Genomic DNA, 19352 nt, shown 5'->3' with positions numbered 1-19352 from the left:
TTTGGTTTTTAGTTCCTTGTTTGACTCTTCTTGTAGGGGACCAATACTAGAGATACGGTAGAGATAGGAAAAAAGTTGAACTTGTTTGCTGTTTAAGTGAGGAAAATTGGGCAAGCTAAGATTTTTGTAATCTATTTTTAGTGTTGCCAGTACTAGCAGAGACCAGTGACGTTCTTGCAGACAAATTTATACCGTTTACACAGCTTAGTGTGAATGCTGATTTTCTGTACCCTGAGATAATATGAAGTAGTGATGTCAGACCTTCTTCCGACTTGGTGCTAAATGAACTTTTAAGATCACACTGGTTTGTTTTCACCGAGGCCTGCCTGAATCTATTTGTAATGGATGTGGCATGTGTAGTAGTGGTTCACTGTCACTGCTCTACGGGTTCACTATCCTATGTGATACTTAGGGAACCGAAAAATTTACTAACGGAGTTTAAAAATGAAAACTATGACTTCTACAATCAGGCAGGAGTAAACTTCAGGGGAAAGAGTAACTGGTTCGGTTACTTTATTCTTTTTTTCCAAGTCAGTTTGTATTTAAGATTAGGCTAAGGTTTTGTACCTTGTCTAATTTATATTCTTTGTGTATGTGGTCTGCTAAAGACTAATTAATTATTAAGCTGTTGTGCAATTGTCTCTGCTTCTTACCAGGTGACTATCTAGCGAACAGTAACATGTAAATTTGTGGCCCGTGGTTAGTTAACTGGTTACATTTCTGAATTACTTCTGTGTTTAGGTCATTACACTGCATCTGGGTGTGGGGAAGGAGGTTTTCCAGTTTGTGAATCTATTAACTTCCCAGGGAAAATGGTATGTTTTCCATTCTAGACTATCTGCAGACCACTATAACATAATAAATTGTGGTCAGGCATCACATTGGCATTCTTAATAGTTAAGCCGTTCTCTGAAACAGTCTATCAGACCACCTACAGTGTCGGTGCAGCTGCTGGGGGGATTTAGGAAGTGTTAGCTCTGTAAGCGTTAGTCACTATTACACATGCATTTTAAAACCCTTGAAAACTAATGACTATATCTAAGCTCTTTCTATTACAGTGTTTTTCACTGTAAGCAATAAATTGTAGATAACTGAAAACTACCTTTTTACTATGTCGTGCATTTTTATTTTGGCAAATTCATTATTTTTACCTCCTAAAACATCTTCCTTTAAGTTGTAATTAATAGTATTTATTTTATCCTTTTTACGTTCTTAGTTATTTTATGCCATATACATTTATGCTTCCACAAACTCATAGCTAATGCATCACCATTTGCTGCTGCTGATACTTATTTCTAAGAAAATAAAAATGGGTTGAAAACCTCTGAAGAAACTGAGTATGTTTACTCGAAGCCTTGATCAGTCCAGTGCAGTAATTATATTTTGAAAGTGACTTGTTTTCTTTTACAATAATAAATCAATTAATAAATGAACTGTAATGTAAAAGAGAAAGTTTATAAACTCCAAACTTACTTTATCATTCAGTTACAAATATTAAGTTCCATATTAATTTGCTTCCAACCATCAGTGTACGGTTCGTGTAAGTTAAGTTGAATGCAAGCTTTTAACCAAGTCCCTGGCTGTAAATAGAGCAAATGTACTGGAATTCTTTTTGCTTTTTTTGTGGTTTTCGCAAATGGTATTGAATGGAGTTTCTTCCTTTTAAAGTAGTACATCTGAGTACATACCATGTGCAAATTTCTAATCTCTTTTTTTAATTTATTGGTTGAAGAGGCTATAAACCATCAGGTAGATTCATGTTATTTTAGCAGTTTGTGTATTTATTTGTTGAAAGCAGGGCTTTGCATTCCTGATAGCCTCACAAAATGTGGGAAGCTACATTAACCCCCAAATACTCTTTCCCTGTCTTTGTCCCCCTGAATTAGTCTTGATAGCACATAAGAATCATGCTGGATGCCGAGTTCCCTCGGCTCCTGCGGGAGTTGGGAGCTGCAGGTGTGAAGTGTCGTAGGAAGGAGCACATAACTCCGGGGGCACGTGTTGCGCTGGCGGGCAGAGCAGCCTGCTGCACGCACGGTACCCTGTGTGTTCCTCTGTCCCTGGTATAGTTGTGGTGACAACTTCAAGGCCATCAAATATGCCCGAGTGGCAAGTTGCTGTGATTGAGTCGTGGGTGGTTCAGCCAGGGAAACGCCAAGTGAATAGTCATGTTTAGGGCGACTTCTCTGCTGAGCCGGCATTGACCTGCCTTGCCTGGATGAATGGCGCTTAGCGCCAAGCTAGTAGACTGTCACAGAGGAATTTATATCAGAGAACTTAGTTTCATTTGGTACTTATGTTTACTATTTTGATGATACCCCTTATTTTTTTAAATTATTTTTGCCTGCATTTGTCTTCCCTGTGAAGCTCAGCTGGTTGGGGTATTTTGTTTTCATTTTGTCCAAAATTGGGTGCTTGCTTTGCACAAAAAAACCAAGCTAGTCCAGTAGTTGCAGTGACTCCCTCCTTGATTCCTGTGACCGGTTTAATTGAATTGTGGCTCATACCTTATTTATGATACCGTAAGTTTAACTTTTATGTTTTATTTTGTATTCTCTTTTTGGTCTATCCAATTCTCTAAAATCCTACATAAGCAATCAAAAGCAAGTATCAGCTGTAGGAAGTATTGCGGTGGATGTTATTCTCTAAATTGTTTAAGGTTATTCATTCAGAAAGTTAACTATTCCTTATTTCAGTGTATTTTAGCAGAGATGCATGATTTAGCTTAGTAATTGTAAAACTTCTTAAAAATTAAATGAATTTAACAACACACTCATAGTATTTCTTTAAAAAGTTGATTAAAAAGACTTATGAAAACACTTTATTGTAACATCGATTCATTACACGGCATTTGGAGATTAAAATTTTCTTTAAGATCATGTTGCATGAGGTTCCGAAGCTTTGTTCACGGTGAGTTCAGCACACCCAACCTGATCTCTGCAGCTCTCAGCTCGAAACAAAGACCACGAAAACTTTACATGTATTACCCTTCCATCATTGAGCTGGCTGCCCCTTGCTTACAAAGCCTGAGCTGTTCCTTTATAATTACCAGCAAAGCAAAATAGGCATTTAGGCTGAAAGAAGGCTTTGGTTCTGCCTTGTACAGGTTTTGTGTGTAATTCTCTCTCTTTGTCTTCAGGCCCCGCTTACATCTTCAAAGCATAGTCTGTTCAACAGTGATCTCACTCTGTAATTTCACTGTTGTGCAGACGGTAAGGTAAGGGATTACCTTTGTAATCCTTAGCGCCCGTGTGAAATGCACAGTAAAAACTTGTAAATATACTAAAAGTGTCCAGTGGAGATACACTAGGCTCTGAAAGAACAGATTCCTCAGAACAGGGTTAGAAGGATGTTTGAAAATGTGCGTTTTAGAACAGAACCCTTCCAAGCGTGCTTTTCAGAGGGAATTCTGAATAGGAATTAGGTGAAATGTTTTCTGTCTTTTCTCCAGCTGTCTGAGCATGAATGTGGAAAAACCTGGAGGGATAATAGGTTTTCTACTGGATGTCTGTCGGAGAACTTTGGGACTGCAGCAACACCCCATCGTAGGAAGGTTCTTTAGGAATACAGCCGGGAGTTGAGTATGTTGAGGAGGAGTGATTCAGAGATGGGCTTTAGGGTTCTTCTTGTAACTCCTAGTTCCCAGTTTTAACACGCTTAACTTTCTGATGTAAGGGAGGGGAAAAAAAAAAAAGTTTTTTAACTCTTTTGCTTTTAATGAGTTAGGAGAATTCATTCTATATTGTTTTAAAAGTCAGGAGTAAAGCCGTTATGTGAGTGAAGAAACAAATACTATTTGATTTTTAAAATACATCCTTGAGAATTTTGGTTTTGCAATAATCCAAGTTTCAGTCAAAGACCGGTTTTCTTAGAAAGTGTTGTTGGGGGCGAGAAGATGTTGAGTGTTGCTATTTTATATAAAAAGTCACACAGCAAATGTGCAGTATGTAGTTTTCCTGGAAACTTATCAAAGTTTCATGTCAAACTTTAATTTTTGCAGCAGTTTTCTGCCCTTTGCGGTCAGAACAAGACCTTTGGGTTGCCGAGGAGCCAGAGCGTGTGGTTCTTGGGGGGAAATATGCATCTTGTGCTAACTTCATCGTGCCGTTCTCTGCCCTTACCCCTCTGAAACAGCTTCTGGGTTTTGAACAATGTAAACACTTGGTTTTAACAGAATATTTTTGTTATGAATCTTGTTCACATGAATTATTAAATTAGTCTTAACTTCCAGTGCTTGATTTCATTCATCCGCTATCCCTGCAGAGCCGGAAAGGACTGCTTTAGGAATATAGTTCAAAAAAGGTGTAACAGGTATCTTAAGAGGGAGTAATCACTTGGTCAAGTTTGCTGTATTTAAGTTTAGAAATAATTACTGTATCTAGGCGATGATCTTTATGCAAATGTAGTGACTCATTATCTAACACAGATGAAAGGCATAAGCAGGTTTTGTTATTATTTCTGTAGAGTAGCAATTAAGAGGGAAAGTTGGTGTAAAGTGAGCAAATTCTGTTTAATGTATTGATTGCATTTTGGGTGTTCTGTTTTACTTTGCCATGAATTTAACAGTGGATCTGGAGTCTGTTTTTAAATCAATGTGATTTGTGACTGGGCTGTTGTTTTGGGGTCTTTTTAAGTAGGTTCTCAGACTCTTAACACTTGGCTCCTGAAGGATTGTATACTGGGGCAGACTTGGCTGATAGGTAGCTAATGGGAAAAAGTTTTTTCACGACAAATACTGATAGCCGGACTCGGTGATATGTGCAATAGTTGTGCCTTACCTTGGCCGGTGCAGTACGTATTTCAGAGCAATGTGTGTGAGGTGGGAGCTGGACAAAGACGAAATGGGGGAGTGCCGCGTGTCCCTTGGAGCTGGCACTGTTGCCCCCTCTGTTCCTTGCTTATTCTTCCCCAGATCAGTGTGTTCAGTGGATTAGGGTCGCACTCACAGTTTTATGTGAAATGAAAACTTGGCTTAGTTGAGGTCATATAACGCAGATTGGAAAAGCAGATTAAAATAATAGTTCAGATTCGGTTGGATACAGCATATCATTATTTTATACTACCTCAGGACATAGCCAGGGCATGTGTTTTACTGTAGTTCTGTACTAAAGGACAGTTCTGTGAATTTTGGAAGGCTGTTGATTTCAGAATCAGAAGAATTTGCTGCTTATTTAAATTTATTTTTATTTTTAACCTTGGTGTTAAATGCTCAACTGGTTGAGGAAAAACTTGTTTATGAATTACAACATAACTCACATTCCTTCATGGAAGATTTCCTTTGTAATACATTTATCTCTCCATAGCATTTATTTTCCATCAGGATTTTAAAAAGACAAAACCTTTTTTTAAAATTCAAAACTTTTTTATTATCTCTTCGTTTTTTCATTCATTACCAGGATTTCATCTTAAGGCTTATAAACCAACTGATAATCACTGTTCTACCAACAAGCTAAACAAGTAAAAAGGAATGCTTATTCTAATGATTTTTTTTGTGTCTAAGGTGAATTTATTATTTTTTCAATTGTACAATTAAACAAACTAAACAGCAGCATGTTCCAAATCCCAGTTTTCGAGCTCTATCGTTAATGCAAAATAAAGTTTAAACAAAGAAAAGCAAACACACAGTTGGTTGTAATTTAAACCACATTTTGAAGACTGTGTTGGCTAAGTGAGTGTGGATTATATTCCAGTATTGTTTTCAATAATAGTGTTACCATGGAAATTAATGCATATGCATGTCCAGGAACCCTCCTCACACTGATGTACAGCTACGGTATGCTGAGAGCACTTTAATCGTGTTAGCTTACTTTTGTAATATCTTCCCGACTTCTTCACCCACTTCCTCTAGATGTTTTCGTCATATCCTATTACTGCATCCCTTTCTCTCCCACCACCCCAAAAATACCATTATTTGTTCCTTGTGCCCATTAGTTATGCAGATATGAAGTTGAATATTTTGTTGAGGAGCTGGCAAAGAAAGCATTGATTCAAATGTAGGGAGACCAGATAGTAGAAGGATGAAACAAAGACTAGCTTATGTCATTGGTTAACATAATTTGAGTTTTAAACACACACAGAAACAACCAACCTTCTGTAACTGTTGTGACAAAACCACCAGTCAGGACTTCCACATGCAGATCCCAGTGTTGTTGCAAAAATCTGTTTGCTTGTGGGTGCAAGCCGTTCTTTCCAGTCGTTGATAGTAAAATGTCAGGGTAGGACAGGTTTATATTTCCATTTGCACAAAAGCTGAGCGGAATAAGGGCTTGATGTGGAGTGGGTCTGTAGGTATTGATAGAATTCTACTGCAGAAAGTATATTTAGTATATTCCCTGGAATTCATTTCAGGAGTAGTTCAAAAGTTCAGTGAGATAATTTTTTTTGTATTATGAATCTTAGACTCAATGCTAAAGTATATTGGAGCTGTCTTAATTCAGAAAGCTCATCAGTGATACAAGTGCATTTAAAAACACCCACCATGTTCAATAATTATCTCCAAAAGGGGACTCCTGTAGTGCCACATGAGCAGTTTTTAAGAGTCTTATAGAGCGCGTTTTTCTTCATCTTTTGCAGCATTACTTTTATTTTAACATAAAGAGAAAAACTGTGGAGACTGGAATGTTGACTCAGTGAGAATGAGGATTGCAAAACCATTACTACCTGCCTTGAAATACCACTTTTTACATTCATTTCCTCTATCTGCTTTTATATCACTTTTTAATTGAGAAAATGATCTATCATAATGTGGCATCTGTAGTCCGGACAAGGATGTCAGCAACTTAATATTTTAGTTAGCAGCTGCTTCGTTTTTACTTTACCTAGGAAATACTCAACATGTTGGTAACTTGTAATTTCAAAAAACATTAATAGGTTTTATGTATAATTTTTTGTATTAGATATCTTAGACTGAATGCTGAGGTATATTGGAGCTTTCTTTTATATATACATATATATACAAAAAATGAAAATATAGATATATGCATATAAAATGTTAGTATGCCTGTCAACAAAACTTTCACAATAGTTTGCCATTTTAAAGAACACTAAATATTTTGGTTAACCGTAAAAGCAATTAAGCATTAGGGATACGGTGGCATACAGAGGTCTAAATTGCAACCTGCTGATCAAATCTGGTTCAGAGCAGTGATTTGACCTTTCTTAGTGCAGATGGGTGGGGAACTATTTATCTCGACATGTATCTTAACAGTTTTAAGAAAGCAGCCTTTTCTGCTGGATGCGGATGGACAGTTGATGGACCAAAGTGCTACTTAGTGTTTTAAATCCAGTAGAGGTGCTCTTTGTATATTACAGATACAGATTATTGATGGGTCCTCTCAGGTATCCAGCCTAAGCAAAGGAAAAATCATTGGGCACATTCCGTTCTTTTTAGGTTCTTAAACTGCATTTATTGTTGTGGAATCTGAGTGCATTCCTGTGGTTCATTAAGTGATTGGACTGTCGTCTCTGTAACAGATTGTTAATCCATTACCCTCCCTCTGAGGAAAATTGTACTTTTAAATTATTTTTAAATTTTGTTTTGCTGTGAAGTGCTCTGAGCTGCTATTTGTGAAATTGGGTGAAAGTCAGGCATGCACAGAGAGTAAATAGAGTAGAGCTACTGAGTGACTTCTCATTTTATCATCTCTTCATTTGAACAGGATACAATTCTAGCAGAATTGCTTCAAATTAATAAAGAGTATATAGTTGGATATCACGAACATGATTCACTCCTGGACCATAAGGAGGAAGAAGAACTCACTGAAGAAGAAAGGAAGGCAGCATGGGCAGAATATGAAGCAGAAAAGAAGGTAAAGCTATCTGTATCAGGTTTACATATATGAAAATAACCTTTCCAGATTTAAGTACCACTTAACTTTTCAGTTTGTTTTGGGGAAGTTAATTTTCTTATAGGCCAAGAAATGGATATGTAAAGCAAACTTTGACATATGGAAAATTGAGATACCGTGTCTCGTTTGCTCTTCCGATGTTTTTTTCCTTTTACACACATACAGATTTTTCTATTTCATAATAAAACTCAACTGGTGTCCTGTGTAGTACCTCTCTTTTACCATTTGAGGGAAATATCTAGCTCCATTAAAGGTATACAATTGATTTCAGAATTTTTTGCCATGATCCCACAAATATATAAGCATCTGCCAGAAAGGGCCTAAAAGCTTGCTTTTTTTTTCTGTTGTTCCTTGTGTATTGTTTATTTGATATTTAAGCAGGTAGTAGAATGAAGAAAATTGTAAATTGGCTACAGGTTTGGGATTTTTTTTGCTGTAAAAGCAATATGATAACTTGGTGCAACCGGAGTCTAATAGCAGAAAATTCCTGGAAAGGCAAAGTTTGGTATTCAGATCTGATCAGTAATCTGAAAGTACAAAAAGTGGATGTATAAATTGCCACTGGCCATCCTGAGTGAACAAGTGACAAATGAAATGGAATAGAATCACAGAATCATAGGGTTGGAAGGGACCTCTGGAGATCATCTAGTCCAAACCCCTGCCAGAGCAGGGTCACCTAGAGCAGGTTGCACAGGAATGCGTCCAGGCGGGCTTTGAATGTCTCCGGACTTGGAGACTCCACCACCTCTCTGGGCAGCCTGTCCCAGTGCTCTGCCACCCTCACAGGAAAGAAGTTCCTCCTCATGTTTAGGTGGAACTTCCTATGCTCAAGTTTGTGCCCATTACCTCTTGTCCTGTCACTGGGCACCACTGAAAAGAGCCTGGTCCCATCCTCCTGACACCCACCCTTTAAGTATTTATAAGTGTTGATAAGGTCCCCACTCAGTCTTCTTTTTTCCAGACTGAAGAGACTAAAATCCCTCAGCCTTTCTTCATAAGAGAGATGTTCCAGTCCCCTAATCATCTGGGTAGCCCTTTGCTGCACCCTCTCCAGCAGTTCCCTGTCCTTCTTGAACCGGGGAGCCCAGAACTGGACAGAATATTGGGAGAAGGTTTTGTGAGGGTGAAGAAATAGGAAGATATAGTATAATAAGCACTGAAATCGACCAATGAGAAACCCAAATGGGAGATGAGCTTTATATTCCTGCTAATAAACTGTGCATTTCACTTCTTCAAAATTTGATTACAGGCAGGTCAAACTCAACATTAAGTAGTGAGTTTGCAGTATAAAAAAAGCATCTTAAACAACTCTAAGATATACTAATAAGCCTTGGTCATTTTTTTTTCTTAGGATACCAAAAATATTATAATTAAGCTAAATTCCTGTATTACTCAAGGCTAGAACTTAGGTTCCTCTGTGATTGAAATGTCCTTTTGAATGGAGGTTTGGAAAGGATCTCCAGTTTACTGAGCTAGGTCAGCCTTCATGTGCAGTCTACGGTGCTTGTAACCTTCTCTGAGGGCTGATGCGTCTGCCTATGCTAGTTCGTGGGTTAATATAGAAGACCGTGAATTGTCAGTGTTATTCAAATTAAGTGCATTTTGTGTTTTTTAAGGGCTTGACTATGCGTTTCAACATGCCAACTGGGACCAATATGCTTCCCACAAATTTCAACTCTCAAACACCATATATTCCTTTCAATTTGGGCGCTCTGTCAGCAATGAGTAATCAACAGCTGGAGGTAAGTAGCAATCCGAGTAGTGTAACATCTCTGTGTTGCTGTAAGCATGTATTTTTCTGCCACAAATAATGGTAAATGTCATTCTTAAATATCTTGCTATTTATGTAATCGTATCCTATTTTTAATCATTTTTTGTGCGTGTGTAGCTATATTGAAGTCTAACTTGTATGCATATAAACCTATACCCATGTAGTATCTCAGGATTCTGGAAGATTAACTACATTTTTGGCAGACATTAATTGCCACATCTGGCTTTCTACCTCCATCTGTCTTCCGCCTGAGAAGGAATGGGAGAGAGGAACGCATGTGCAGTTCCGCAGCTATCCCAGCTCTTGGTTTGCCATCTCAGCTGAAGCAGCTGAAGGCGTTTCTTCCTAGTAAGATGCCAGGCTGTAAACAACAGGAGTTGAAGCACAATTGTCTTGCGATACCTGCTCGTGTCTGGTGAGGGGTCTGTGCTAAAGAACCTCTGACAAAGTGTGCAAATCAGGGGGTCCTGTGTTGAATATACCTGAGGAGTAATACACAATATATGCCACTATTATGCTAAAATAGATAATTTTAGCGTAACAGATAATAACTTGAGCATGTAGAATGAGTTGAGACTGTAACGTCATCAAAGTCAGTATCACAGAAAATGTGCCTGAGTAGAAATGTAGTGCTCCTGTGATGATCTGAAAACCTTTGGGTACAAAAATAGTTTTCTATAAATACTGTACAAATTGGCAGTTTTATACATGCTGTTCAGTTACTCTCTGCTGAATTTCAGTTGTGGGGAAGCTTAGACCCATTGACTTGCACAAATTGAGAGAAAAAAGTAATTAAAGTCTAGGTACATAAGGCAAAGATGAAGAAAACTTGTAAAAAGGTTGGCAAAGAAATGTGTTCATTGTATCTGTGCTTTATAGTTAATTTCCTGGTGTTTTCTCAGGACCTTATTAATCAAGGAAGAGAGAAAGTTGTGGAAGCAACCAACAGTGTAACTGCAGCAAGAATTCAGCCCCTTGAAGACATCATTTCAACCATAGTGAGTGAAATGGGTAACTGTAGGTTTAGATCAGGAGATGGGAAAATGTTAAATGTTATCAGGCGAATAAATTACTATTGTATATGATCATTTAGCTAGTTAATTGCATTATTAATGAATATCACTTCCAGTTTGTATTGACCTTTATCCCTGCAGCTTGCAGTAACCCTTAGTGGTATCTAGATGACATAAATACTTAGAAGACTAGCAGTTTAGATCCATAATTATTTGCCATGCTCTGAAAATGCTGATTTTCTACAAATAAGAATAATAATTACACACAAATAAGATGTATTTCCTGTATCTTGTCCTTACCTATCTGTCTTCGACTGCCACATTTCTAACTTGCTCCTAGTAATCTAAAGGTGTATTACCTTAATTAGCAGTTAGAAGAACTAGTAACTCATACTTCTGATTCTGGTGAAGTGTAATTTTGCATTTACTGGAAATTGGGCTGTGTTTTAACTCTTGATGCAACTCTGAATGTAATGCAAGACCTTGGTTACCATTATGATTTTGTTAAAATGACTAGTGCCAAGAAGGTTTTGTTTTTTCTCCTTTTCAGTGGAAAGAAAACGTGACACTCACGGAGAGCCAAGTACAGGCCCTGGCACTAAGCAGGCAGGCGAGCCAGGAGCTTGATGTCAAGCGCCGAGAAGCCATCTATAACGATGTCCTTACTAAACAACAGATGGTAAAATATCTAATATTTATTTGATCAACTGCCCGTGTTTGAACTGGGATGTTGAGTATGGACTTTGCATGTGTGTGTTCATAAAATAGAAGTTTAGGTACATAAATACGCACTTACAGAATGTGTGTTTCTGTGGGTCAGCATTTGCTGACATCGTGTAACGGTGTATGTGACGTAATGTCAGGAGATGGTGACTTCTGCAGTGTGTCAGATTGCATTGCTCAGCTTCATTGAAGGAGACTCCATGAGAAGTTCGTTTAAAAAAAAGCATATTTGCCCAATTTTTCTGTTGAAGGAGTTTGCTTGAAGGTCATGAGGCTTAAAGAGAAAGCTGATTCCCAGAGCTCAGAAAGCAACTTACAAAACACAGATCTTAGAAAGTACTGGTTTTTTAGCTTAGAATTATTTTGCAAAATCTGAAGGTTGCCCAGATGATGTCAGTGGGAAGAGTTTTCTCTTAATCAAACATTTAGTGACAGTCTGCATGCAGGACTTTCAAAGGGACGATAAATGGCAAATAATGTTGTAACTTACACCTGGGAATAATTTCCCAGTATTAGGTAAGTTGCTATGGTAACGCGCACTAATGCTGCCTGCAATACAATAGGCAAGTCGTTAAGAGAACTTAGCCCTAAATGGTGTTACTAAATGGTTTCTACAGTAATCAGCTTGTGAATACCATCACATTAGTGATGGTGATAACAATGGTGCTTTTTTTCCTTGGGCCACGCTATCCCTAACGAATTGATTTTAACTCTGAACTTGATACTTGCAGCATTGAGAGGGGTCGAGCGGCTGTAACAGCTCTGCTTTCCCTTCACAGTTAATCAGTTGTGTTCAGAGGATACTGATGAACAGAAGACTACAGCAGCAGTACAATCAGCAGCAACAGCAGCAGATGTCGTACCAGCAAGCAGCAATGAGTCATCTCATGATGCCAAAGCCTCCAAATTTAATCATGAATCCTTCCAACTACCAACAGATAGATATGAGAGGAATGTATCAGTCAGTGTCTGGTGGTATGCAGCCACCGCCGTTACAACGAGCACCACCCCCAATGAGAGGCAAAAATCCAGGGCCTTCCCAAGGGAAATCAATGTGATTTTGCACTAAAAGCCTAAAGGATTGTTAAAATCAGAGAAAGAACTTTTATTTTTTTAGGAATCAATGGCTTAACAGAACTCAACTGTAAAAAAAAAAAAAATTAAAAAAAATTAATGAATAGTTTGGTTTGTCCCCTTAAATGCCATGTTCCATATTAGTGTTTCAGCTTTGTTTAAATAGGACATGATGTTTTCCCTGTTGTCAGTGATGTTGCCTAGAATCTTCTTACATATGTTGAGTACAGGAGATAACAAGTTGTTTTCAGTGAAAACAAGTCCTCCCGTAACAATAGCATCTCCACAGGTTTCCTGTCTAAACTCCTATGCTTGCTTTTAGTAGCTGCGAAGCCGTCATCAGATTTGAGAAGCTTAGGAAGGACTGCAGGTCTGTATGTTTCAGTATATACCATACGTGAATTGTAAACAGCTGAGTTCTTGATTAGAGTTGATTCCTCAAATTATGGAATACTTTTCTGCTTACCCATTTCTTTATATTAGTGGGAATAGTAAAACAGAAATAGTCTAGTTTCCTTCTGACTGAGGTCTGGACTCATACTATATCATCTATGCTGAATGGAACACAGGAACTGAAGATACTCTTTGAACCAGAATCAAGTGCAATATTCTTGAGGAGTACTGCTCTGAAACTCGAGTCATGCAGTTACACAGAAACTGTGTGTACAGCCTTAACTAGTGACTTGGGGAAGATGGTTGTTCTTCCCTAGTCTTCTGCCATTTTTTATTTTCAGTTTTATGTGACGGAATAACAAATGGTGATCTTAGAGTTGGCGATGTTTATCCCTCACATGCTAATTTACTCTTTGCAGAGTCCAATACAAAGCACATTTCTGTTAACTCCTTAATGCTGGTGCTACTGTCTTTTCCCATTGCCGGCAATGGGAGACAGGCCAAGAAAATTAAATTCCTGGTATTTTGGGGGTTAAAATAGTGATGGTGGCCAGGGTGAAACCCTGCTATATGAACAACTTCAAAATGGCAGAACCATTGCTGATTTAAAATCGATACAAAGAAAGTGCTGTAGCCACTTCCAGAGCTGCCAGAACAGTGAAATAACTTTTTCTCTATTAGATATAAGTTTTGGTTATGCACTCCTCCCCGTTCCCTTTCTTTTGTGTGAGAACATGATTTAGTACTCAAAGAGATTGTTTTGGTTTGGTTTTTTTTTTTTATGTAGACCAGAGATAAATTTCTGGTTTATTATATATCATTAGCACTCTCTTTACCCACACTTTTTGTGCTTGTGAAGGTCTAATTAGATACAAATAAGACTTTTATTTGAATATAGCTTGGTTGATTCTTCCCCCTACCCCCCCAAAAAAAAAAAGTTTATAATTTGGGGGTAAAAGTAAGTGACAGGAACATTTGATGCAACGGTGTATCGACTTCAGAGAACTCTGGAGAAAGGAGCGGATGGAGGCGTTTGCTCCAGATGTTGCTGGACTCTTCTGACTTGCTGACATGAACTGAAAGCGTTTTGGTTTCTGGAAGGTTTCTTGCAGGAGTTTGAGTTCTTGCCCTGAATGGACAAGTGGTTTTTGCATCTAAATATGCAAATCTTACGCGATACTTCATTTTGCGATTGAAACTTGGTTTGCGATCTGAACAAAGTTTGTTTGATCTGTTGCAAAAACAGCTAACAAGTTGCTGTCTTGGACTCTTTTATTACAAGATACCGCAAAAGAACCTCAGTATGTTCTAGTGCTTTGCCAGCTCTACAATTAAATTTAATCTGGGGGGAGGGGAGCAAAAAGAGACGCATTCACACTAGAAGAAACAAGATGTGAGACTTTGAGACAAACATTTGAAGGCAAATGTACTCTGGGCAACTCACACCGATATTCCTACGTGTCGTGAATAAGAGAAATAAGTTTCTACCAAACCTGGGAATGTTCAGCGGAGTTTTACAGTAACTCAAAAGACTTAAATGTGGAAGTTTTAGGCAACATTTAAAGGCACATTTTTTTTCATTCTGGACAAAACTGCGGATAACAGGAGACTAACGCATAAGAAGAAAGCAGAGATAAGCATTGAAATAAAACTCGGACCACTTTGCATACATGTTTCTCACTTGACATTTTAGCTGCATAACAATGTGCTTTGAGTATAACATCAAGCTTTAACAAATATTTAAAGACAGAACATACATCAATAAGATAATAAAAGGCTCATTTTTATATTTGTTTTAGATGTTTTAACTAGGTGAAATGGCTTAAGATGACAATTAAAAATGTTGCTTGTAATACAGTTTTGCCTGCTAAATTCTCCACATTTTGTAACCTGTTTATTCCTTTGGATGTAAAGCGTTTTTGCTTAGTATTGTGATATTGTATATGTTTTGTCCCAGTTGTATAGTAATGTTTCAGTCCATCAACCAGCTTTGGCTGCTGAAATCATACAGCTGTGAAGACTTGCCTTTGTTTCTATTAGATGGCTTTTCAGTTCTGTATTAAATATCTTAAGTACTATAGAAAAGGTGTCACCTCTTCCTATAAGGCTGTTTTGTAATATATATAAGGACTGGAAATGTGTTTTTAAAAAGAAGAAGCATTCAAGTATGACGATATACTATCTGTGTTTTCACCATTCAAAGTGCTGTTTAGTAGTTGAAACTTAAACTATTTAATATCTCATTTAATAAAGTGACCAAAATACATCAATGTGCCTTGTGCTACATTTGCAGTATGGCGTTAACGCCGCAGGGATACAGGCTGAGAACAGGTCTTTGAGAACCGCACTGCGAGTTCGAGCTCTTGGAGTTTCTTCTACAGCGAGGGACCCGTCACTGGATGTAGCCGTTCATTTCGGGTAGGGAACACAGTTGTGGTCCAGGTTTTCAGATTATATGAATTAATAGTAGCTTCTGCAGCCAACCTGTCTGTTAAAAATGAAGAATGAGTTACCGCCCAGCGATGATAAATTGTTAAGAGTGAGGGGAAGTTCTATGTGGTTGAGTTAGAATTAACCTACTTGCTTATTTTAACCTCGTAATTGTACTTCTTTCTTAGTTATTAAATCCCACCTGTTGGGTAAAAAACCCTTCCCTATACACAAAAAATGTGTGACAGTTGTGTTTTAAATCTGCCCCTATGCTCATTCCCTATACTTGAAGCTTTTCTGTTGCTCCTGGCCAGCGCTGCAGCACGTTACTGCCCGGGATGGGACGGGTCGGGTCTGCTTGGGGGGGTGCGGCTGCGCTCGCCGCTCGCTGAGAAATGGCAGATGCCGCAGAAATCGTGTCTGGTGTGGAAATGACCAAATTGCGCTGTAAGGGCCAGTGTGGGCAACGTGTTTTTAAATATCCCTGTAACTTTTAACTCGGTTAAAAACTTTGATAGAGGGCAGCGGGAGGCTCGTGCACGCAGCGGAGGCTGGATATGGGCTGCCTGGCTGTCCTGGGATGAGTCCCTGTAGAAGAGGCCTCTGAGGTGCTCTGACGTGCAACAGCGGGTTTTGGATGTGTCAGCTGCTAAATGCTTTTACCCTGTGGGATTTTTGTCTTTACCTTAAAAGCAGAACCACGCCAGGCAGGGTAGATTCATCAGTTCAAGCAAAAAACGTTTTGGATAAATTTTCAACCTCTACAGAAAGATAAATGTTCTAAACGTCCCCAGCTGGAGGTGTTTGGAAAAATGTTGGTGTTGCAGCGTCAGCCATACAAGCACACAGCGTCTGAAGGTCCCTCCCCAGAGCTGCTGGGGTGTTGCAGTAACCCCACCTGCACCCTCTGCCCTGTGGAGTGTACCCTGGAGATGTCCCTGGCGTGGGGCACCGGCAGGGCTCCCCCGACCACATCTTTGGGAGAGCTGCGCTGCTGTGCGAGGTTGAGAGCAGTAAGCTCTGGCTTTGGAGGTGGTTTGGGTCTCAGAGGCACCCACAAATCGGGACACTCTGCAGGCAAAGGTCTGGAGAAGCTCCAGGTCTGCCATGTGCCTGCGGGATGAGTGGTTCAAGGCCAGGCTGGATGGGGCTTGGAGCAACCTGGTCTGGTGGGAGGTGTCCCTGCCCAGGGCTGGGGGTTGGAGCTGGATGGGCTTTAAGGCCCCTTCCAACCCAAACCATTCTGTGACTGTGTGCGGGACTCTGGGTCCCCTCTGTGCCTGCAACCACTGCGTGTCAGAAACACATTTTTCATCTGGTCACAGCTGCTGAACCTGCTGTGCCCGGTGAGGAGGGGGCTTGGAGGGAAGTGGTGACTGAGGGAGGGTGTTGGGAAGGGGCCAGGGACGCTGCCCTGGAGAAGGGCAGGGGGCTCTGGGGGAAGGTGATCCCAGGGAGAGGGGGTCACCCCTCACGGCTGTGCTCGGCTGCTTCCGAGGTCTGATCTCAAACGCCACCTTGGCTTTGTGTTTAATGACTGGTGTGCATGAGAACTATTTGAGACACTGAACGTGAACCGGTAAGTGATAGCTGGGGCATTAATCAAAGCGTAATCCAGTGACAACAGCTACTTTTATAATGGAATTGCACGAAGCCCATTTCTGTGGATTCCCGCTGATGCCTGTTAGCAGCAGCGTAGGCAGAGACATGGTGGGTGATCTGCCACGCTCCATCACGGACATCTTGGTGCTAAATACTTTCTGGGAAGAGCCCGAGACTCCTTGGTGGAGTTGGTTTTGCAGGGCTCTTACTCCAACCCAGTCAGCGCAAGCACAAGACTATGTCTTTTGTTATTTTCCATGATGAGAATCTAACACCTCTGAAACAGTTACTTGCTTTGGAAAAAAATAGTTGAGTCTTCTGCTCCCTATTGCATGACTTGGTCCTCTTGGTTTCAGTTCCTCTCTACGCTTCCACTTTACACTGCATTTTTGGCTGCTGTCGGTGCGTGGATGGCAGGCTCTGGTGCTGGGTTCCGCTGTTTGTTCTCTCCTCCTGACTGCAGGTGTGTTTTGTCTTTACCTTCAAAGCAGGATCGGGGTCTGCATTTGTAGAACTGCAGCCACAGAAAGTGCTTTTCCTGCAGCGCTGCGTCCTGCGTCCCAGCCCCGTCCCGGGTGCTGAGCTCTGCCCGTGTTTCTGACCGTGTCTCTGTGGCTGCCCCGGGAGGCCTACAGCCTGGAGAAGCAGCACATCACACCTACCCGGCATGTTCGCCCACTAATTACTTTCAGCACAGGTCCCCACTATGTTGTTTCCCACCTAAGTGATTTTTCCAGCAAGTCTTCGGCGCTGTTTTATTCTCCAAAGAGCAGAGAAATAATTTACCCGCATCTGCTGGTTAATAAATGATACCAAGATATCAGGTAACCCAAATATCACCTTTGGTGTATTGTGTGTCCTGTGGCTTAGGGTGAGCGCTCAGTAACCTCTCTATTTCCTTGCAGCGCCTTTGTCGTTGGAAAACTTTCTGGATTGAGCTGAAGCCGGACTTTGCCCTGCAGACCGCTCCCCCTGCCAGGATAGCTGGTGTTTCAGCCAAACCCCCAAGTACGAGTTGACGCCAACCGTTGGGTTGCAGGAGAGGACATGGTCCTCTCAATGAGGTACCCCGGGGTCATCCTCTACCACCAGTGCTGTTCCAAGGGGTGCAGATGTCTTTTGTCTCAAGACATCTCAAGACACTGAATTTCAGCCCTTCTCCTTCAGGAATGCTCCATCCCCGGGTGCCTTTTTGGGAACATCTCAGCCATGGGCTGGCAGTTGCAACACATCTCAGAGGCAGCACTGAACCAGAAGGACACCTTTCCCGCCTCTCAGTGCTGAGTTCCTGGACTCCCTCTGCTCTTTTGGGCTCTCCGTCATGTTCTCCTGGGAAGGTAAGTCTCTGGGGCCCCTGCTCCTTCCCCTGGCGGGGAAAGGAGCCCTGAACCGTCTGTCCCACCCAGGAGAGTTCCGTGGGGACGTCCCTGAGGCCACACGTGCGTTGCTGCTTATTGGTCTGTCTCCTCCGCCCCCTCCAAGACCGTCCCCGTGCCTCGGATCACGGGCCAAAGCTGGGGAGACGGAGGCTTTTGCTGGGTCTGCACTGTGACATGCTCAGCGCCACGGTGGCCTTAGGCAGAGGGTTTCCCTCCATTTCTGCCCCCCTCCATAGCAAGACTTGAGAAATCGCCCATCTCTTTGCCGCCGACCTCCTCCCTCCTGCTTTGCACAGCTGGGATAACGTTTCCCTTACCAACGTGCCCACCCCTCGGGTGGAAGGAGAAGGGTTGAAAGCGATGCCTTTTGTCCTGTTTACTGTGGTGTTCGCAGACCCACAGCTTTTTGTGTGTAGAACAGCACTGCGGGGTGAAGGGCGCAGCTGGGTTTCTGCGGGACGGTGGCCTTTGCCTCCCCTCTGGGAGAGGTTACAGCTGGCCGCTGTAACTTTGAAGCACATGGAAAGGAACTGAGATCCCAAACGTACGTTGATGTTTCCTTTTGCTAATTTAGGAGAGAGTCTCTAAGGTGAAGCATTGCAAATGTGTTTTCCTCTAAACCTGTCCTAGCAGGAGCAGGGGAGCCCCTGGGGCCCGTCCACCGCAGCTGGAGCAGTCGTGCCAGGCCAAGGCCCCGTCCGCTGCCCCGGCTGTGGGGCCCATCCGCCAGCCCTGTCCAGGCCTCGGGGACGAAGGAGCTGTTGGCATCTCCCATTGGCTGCTGGAGGAGGGGACAGCCCCACTCCGCCTGGGGACGGGCCCAAGAGGGGAGAGCGTCCCCATGAAAACAGCCCCTGTGCATCCCTCTCTGCTCCCCATGAGCAAAGCCTGCGGCAGTGAACTCCGCTGCGATTAAGCTCCCAGGCCAGTCAGATTACTCGCACCTTTAAGTATTTTTGTTGCACCAGAAACAAACCCAGTAAATTCCTGCTGAAAGCCACCATTCGGGTGGGATTTAGCAATGCTGAATTCTCCCCTTCAGAGAACGTCCCACATGGGAGACACCACCAACCTTTCCAGTAAATTCTTTGTGGATTTTGTCGTTTGCAAGTATAGGTGT

The 19352-nt window shown here is 41.3% G+C and overlaps 1 protein-coding gene across 7 annotated transcripts in view; it reads left to right on the top strand.

Moving 5' to 3' along the window:
- ATRX (ATRX chromatin remodeler) overlaps positions 1-15089 on the top strand; it is an 84758-nt gene extending 69669 nt beyond the window's left edge. For all 7 annotated transcript variants that reach the window (XM_074601611.1, XM_074601610.1, XM_074601609.1 and 4 more), the window contains 5 exons: positions 7659-7808; positions 9464-9589; positions 10521-10616; positions 11182-11310; positions 12134-15089. In XM_074601611.1, the coding sequence (XP_074457712.1) occupies positions 7659-7808; positions 9464-9589; positions 10521-10616; positions 11182-11310; positions 12134-12412 (780 nt within the window). In that variant the 3' untranslated portion in view covers positions 12413-15089. The remainder of the gene's footprint in view (positions 1-7658; positions 7809-9463; positions 9590-10520; positions 10617-11181; positions 11311-12133) is intronic.
- Positions 15090-19352: the final 4263 nt, after the last annotated feature.

Source organism: Larus michahellis, chromosome 9, assembly GCF_964199755.1.
Source record: "Larus michahellis chromosome 9, bLarMic1.1, whole genome shotgun sequence".
Classification (NCBI taxonomy): Eukaryota; Metazoa; Chordata; class Aves; order Charadriiformes; family Laridae; genus Larus; species Larus michahellis.
This window is presented reverse-complemented; position numbering and strand designations above follow the sequence as displayed.